At 47.9% G+C, this 6,000-nt stretch overlaps 1 protein-coding gene across 1 annotated transcript in view; it reads left to right on the top strand.

Annotated features, from left to right (window-relative positions):
* The first annotated feature begins 209 nt into the window (after positions 1-209).
* Positions 210-6,000, top strand: part of LOC119463661 (juvenile hormone acid O-methyltransferase) — a 64,012-nt gene continuing 58,221 nt past the window's right edge. The window contains exon 1 of the mRNA XM_037724484.2: positions 210-782. Coding sequence (XP_037580412.2) covers positions 210-782 — 573 coding nt within the window. The remainder of the gene's footprint in view (positions 783-6,000) is intronic.

The raw sequence follows: 6,000 nt of genomic DNA, 5'->3' as shown, positions 1-6,000 counted from the left end.
TATACCAAGAGGGCTTTTCTCTATCTATATCATCTCGAACTAGGCTTTTTAAGCGGTTGGAAATATCGTTGCCGTTCACTTTTAACCAAGGGAGTGAGAGCGATTAAGAGAACGAAACATGTTGCCATATTTTTTTTTCGCTTTTTCAGGCACATCTCTGAACCAAAAGTAAAAGCCACGCGCAGCACTATCACTGTGAGTCGATTACAATGACTGACGAAGCACTGACCCATCCCAACAAACCTGAGTACGACGCTGATGCGTACTCGGAGAACGTCACGTGTTGTTTTCCCTTTATAACTAAGTTGTTAAATTATTACAACTTGACGTTCGACAATGCGCTAGACAGCCACATCGGGCAAGACAGCGTGAGTCCATGTGGTCCACGGCAATTCCTCGACGTGGGCTCTGGCTGTGGTCAAGTGACCATGAAGGTCCTTCTGCCCAACGTTCCAGACAATGTAGAGAGAATTGTAGGGGTGGACGTGTGCGCAAACATGGTTTCCTACGCCCGGGAGCACAGTTCTCACCCAAAGCTAGCGTACGAGCAGCTGGACATAACAGCAGACGTCTCCGAGTTCCTCGGCCTGTACGGACCTTTCGATCGCCTCTACTGCTTCAACAGCCTTAACCGCGTGAAAGACCAGCCCACTGCATGGAGAAACATGGCCAAGCTACTGAAGCCTGGTGGAGAGTGTCTTCTGTTTTATGGCGCTTGGTACGTTACACCTGAGATTTGGAGGGCATTGGCCAAAAAGGAACGCTGGAACAGATTTTCGGAGGTGAGTGAAGGATACTGACAAGGGGTGCTTGGTATTCATCCACAATGTTCTTAAGCTATAAATGTCCGTAAGAGTAATGCCAAGCAATTGTGATATTGGACATATTATTCATTGACGCAATGGGTCAATGGAAAAGAGAACTTATAAATGAAAAGCTTCGTCGATTTCCTATTACACTTTTAAATGAGTAAGCATTTCTATGCCTACTCAGCAAGGAAACCCGTCCATCCATCAGTCATGTCATATGAATCGCTGGAACGATCAATCATCTTCACTCGCTCCCTTTTCAGCCCAAGCTAAGGAATTTCTAGACTTGTGCTCAGTTTTTTTCATTGTCACAGCTAGTAACTCAACCTACACGTGTATCTTCTAACGCCGCAAATACCCTTGACCTAGTTTTGCCATCCCACCCCGACACAATTTCGGAGATTACACACTTACCTGGTTTAAGCGATCACTGCCTACTTGCATTTTCAATTAACCTTTCTACAGCTAAAGCAAGTAAACTCAGAAAAACTATACATATTTACAAGAAAGGAAACTTTACCGCCATAAATAACGAATTAACTGTATTTCTAGACACTTTCTTGTCGGATTTCGAAAATCGTCCGCTTCAGCTTAATTGGGACATGTTCGCCGCTAAAGTTCAGGAACTAACTGAAAAGTACATCCCATCTCGCATCACCACCTCCAATTCTGATGCTCCTTGGTTCAATGCCCATCTAAAACGCCTACGTAACCGCAAAAAACGCCTATACCGTTCTACAAAACAGTCGCCAACTGACACACGTTTGTCTGCTTATAAGTCCGCATTCGACACGTACGTAACAGCCCTAAAGAACGCTAAATCTAATTTTCTATCTAACGTGCTTCCATCTATGTTAAAGACTAACGTTAAAAAGTTTTGGAGTGTAATCAAGCCCTTGCGCAATGATCACATAACTCTGGAAGACCCATTGGGCAACCATGTACCCAACGAACAGTGCGCTGCCACTCTTAACGACACATTTGTGCAAAATTTTTTTCCATTTCCTGCAGTGACCGCCTACCTCCTACTCGCCAGTACGATTACGTAGCTATGCCTCCAGTGAGAGTTGAAACTGCAGGCGTTACAAAACTAATTGATTCTCTAAATCAAAACTCATCGCCTGGTTACGACTCTATTAACGCTAAATTTCTCAAAAATACTAACGCCGTTAGTTCTGTTATCCTAACCAAACTTTTTCAGCAATCACTGGATACGTCTGCTCAACCTAGCCAATGGAAAATTGGGAAGGTGGTTCCACTGCATAAGTCAGGTAACAAATATCTAACAGCCAATTATCGTCCCATCTCACTCTCAAGTACTTGCTGTAAGTTGCTCGAACATATAATTTTCAAACATCTTGTTAACTTCCTTGAATCAAATGCATTTTTCACACCAGCTCAGCATGTATTTAGAAAAACATTTTCGTCTGAAACTCAGCTTGCAATCTTTACGCATAAATTACATCGTATTCTCGATCATTCATAATTTGCTGATTGCATTTTTTTTAGACTTCGCTAAAGCATTTGATAAGGTCTTTCATAAACTTTTAATTTATAAACTAAGTCAGCTGAACCTTGACACTAACATCCTGAAGTGGATTGAATGCTTCCTATCTAATCGCACTCAATTTGTAACCGCAAACGGCCATAACTCACCACTCTGAAGCGTAACTTCGGGTGTACCGCAAGGTTCAGTGCTTGGGCCTCTTTTGTTTCTCATTTGTATTAACGACCTCCCTTCCTCTCTATCATCTAACATTCACTTATTTGCTGATGATTGTGTTATCTTTCGTGAAATAACTAATACAGAAGATCCTAACCACCTGCAGTCTGATCTAACTACTGCAGCTAATTGGTGCAAAAATTGGTTAATGGAACTAAACGTTGACAAATGTAAAGTGATGCGTGTATCCCGACTAACTAACAGCATGCATACATATTATCTAAATAACGTTCCCTTGGAAATAGTTAACTCTTACAAATACCTAGGTGTGCATATCTCTGCTGACTTATCTTGGAATGTTCATACCGACTACGTAATTAGCAATGCTAACCGCATGCTTGGCTACCTGCACCGTAACTTTTCCACTCCCCCTTCATCCCTAAAAATGCTTCTTTTTACTACCCTTATACGTCCGAAACTAGAATAATGTTACGGGAAGGAAGAAACGTACTGGTTTTACAGACGGGTTTTAATGGCTACGCAGAGAAGCGAAAACCCAGAATCTTCTTTGTCGTCTCCCAGGGCACCAACCATGTCTTCTTCTTTCCACCTTACGCACTGTGACATTACCCCCGTCAGAAGAAGCACCTTACTGGTGCGACTCACTGGTTCCAGAAAGGAACGGTTTGAGGCGGCTGACGTGGACGACGTCAGATAGAGGTGAAGGCACGGTAGCATCCAGAGGAGACACTTCATATGTGACAGGCGTCACCTGGCGGAGGATGCGATAAGGGCCGTAGTATCGCGAAAGGAGTTTCTCCGAAAGGCCGACACGTCGAGATGGAGACCAAACTAGCACAAGATCACCTGGTTCGTATTCGACATCGCGGTGGCACTGATCGTAACGGCACTTCTGACGTGTTTGGGAAGCAGAGAGACGAAGACGGGCAATCTGGCGTGCCTGGGTCGCTGCGGTTATAACATCACGAGCGTACTCCGTCGGCGAGTCGAGTGTGGTCGAAAGAAGAGTCTCGAAAGGCAAGGTCGGTTCACGGCCATATAGAAGGTAAAAGGGCGAATAACCAGCTGTGTCGTGGCGCGAGGAATTGTACGCAAACGTGACAAATGGTAAAGCAGTGTCCCAGTCGCGATGATCGGAGGAAACATACATCGCGAGCATGTCAGTTATTGTCCGGTTCAGGCGTTCAGTAAGACCGTTAGTTTGAGGATGGTAGGCTGTAGTAAGCTTGTGTTTAGTAGCACAGGATCGAAGTAAGTCGTCGATGACTTTGGCAAGAAAGTATCGCCCGCGATCGGTGAGAAGTTGACGAGGTGCGCCGTGGTGTAAGATAACGTCGTGAAGCAAGAAGTCAGCGACGTCTGTAGCGCAACTGGTGGGAAGGGCTCTTGTAATGGCATAGCGGGTATTATAGTCCGTAGCGACGGCAATCCACTTATTTCCGTCGTTTGATATAGGGAATGGTCCGAGAAGATCAACGCCAACGCGAAAAAAAGGGTCGGTCGGTATATCCAGAGGCTGCAGCAGACCAGCGGGATGTACAGCAGGTCGTTTTCGGCGTTGACACGACTCACACGCGGCGACATAGCGACGGACGGAGCGGTTGAGACGGGGCCAGAAAAATCGTCGCCGAATTCGGTCATAGGTCCGAGAGACGCCAAGGTGTCCAGCAGTGGGAACGTCGTGCAGTTGCTGGAGTACAGTCTGCTGAAGATGAGACGGAATGACGATTAGCAGCTCGGGCCCGTCTGGGTGCATGTTGCGGCGATACAGGGTGTCATTTTGTAGTACGAACATGTGAAGGGATGGGTCAGACGGGTCAGAGAGCAGGCGTTCGATAAGCTGCCGTAACGATTCATCGCGTCGCTGTTCAGCCCCTATGTCTTTCAAGGCGGAAAGCGAGAGGACGCAGATCGGTGCGGCATCCACTAAATCGTTCGGTGCGTCGACGGGGTGACGAGACAGGCAGTCGGCGTCCTGATGTAAACGACCCGACTTGTAGACTACAGTGTATGTGTATTCCTGAAGGCGTAGGGCCCAGCGACCGAGGCGTCCGGTGGGATCCTTGAGGGAAGAAAGCCAACAAAGGGCGTGGTGATCGGTTATAACCGTAAATGGTCGACCATATATGTAAGGTCGGAACTTGCCCACAGCCCAAACGAGGGCGAGACATTCCCGCTCAGTAATCGAATAATTGCGCTCAGACGGGGAGAGGAGGCGGCTGGCGTAGGCGATAACGCGGTTGTGCCCACGTTGGCGTTGGGCTAAAATTGCGCCGATGCCGTATCCACTGGCGTCAGTGCGAATTTCTGTCGGAGCAGAAGCGTCAAAATGGGCGAGAACAGGTGGTGTGGTGAGTAGCGTGATGAGGCGCGAGAAAGAAGTCGCTTGTTCAGAGCCCCAGCAGAAAGGAACATCTTTCTTGAGGAGGTCAGTCAGGGGACGAGCAACATGCGCGAAATTTTGCACAAACCGGCGGAAGTAAGAACAAAGACCGATAAAGCTGCGAACATCTTTGGCAGAGGTCGGTACAGGGAAATTCTGCACTGCACGAACTTTAGCGGGATCGGGGCGAATGCCTGACGAATCGACGAGATGTCCGAGCATGGTTATTTGGCGGTGACCGAAATGGCACTTGGACGAGTTGAGCTGCAGGCCAGCGGCGCGAAAAACGGAAAGCACAGATGAAAGTCGTTCAAGATGGGCCGCAAAAGTTGGAGAGAATACGATGACGTCATCCAAGTAACACAAGCAGATGGACCATTTCAATCCACGCAAGAGCATGTCCATCATACGTTCAAAGGTCGCCGGGGCATTGCACAAGCCGAAAGGCATTACCCTAAACTGATAGAGGCCGTCAGGTGTAACGAATGCGGTCTTCTCACGGTCCATTTCATCCACGGCAATTTGCCAATATCCGGAGCGAAGGTCTATTGATGAAAAATAAGTGGCAACGTGAAGACAGTCCAGAGCATCGTCGATCCGTGGAAGCGGGTATACATCTTTCTTGGTGATCTGGTTTAGATGACGATAGTCCACGCAGAATCGCCAGCTGTTGTCCTTCTTTTTGACGAGCACAACAGGGGAAGCCCACGGACTGGAAGAGTGTTCAATAATCCCTTTGGCAAGCATTTTGTCAACTTCGCTCTGGATAACTTATCGCTCAGAGGGCGACACCCGGTATGGGCGTCGGCGAACAGGTGCCGCATCGCCGGTATTTATACGATGCTTCACAACCGTAGTTTGACCCAAAGAGCGATCGTTCAGGTCGAAAATGTCGGCGAAGGACTCGAGGAGGTCATGGAGCTCTGCGGCGGATTGGGGGTCGAGGTCCGGCGCAATCATCTTGGCAATGTCGTCGGCCGGGGCAGATGCAGAAGGCGCAGAACGAGCACTGGTCGAAGATGTAGCAAGAGATAGTGCTGAAATATAGCACTCGTGGGACGGTGACAACGTGGCAAGTGACATCCCTCGAGGAAGTACCTGAGGGCACTGGCCGAAATTGAGGA

The sequence above is a fragment of the Dermacentor silvarum genome, chromosome 9 (genome assembly GCF_013339745.2).
Source record: "Dermacentor silvarum isolate Dsil-2018 chromosome 9, BIME_Dsil_1.4, whole genome shotgun sequence".
In the NCBI taxonomy this organism is placed as follows: domain Eukaryota; kingdom Metazoa; phylum Arthropoda; class Arachnida; order Ixodida; family Ixodidae; genus Dermacentor; species Dermacentor silvarum.
Note: the sequence above shows the minus strand (reverse complement) of the source record. Positions and strands in the feature narration are given on the sequence as shown.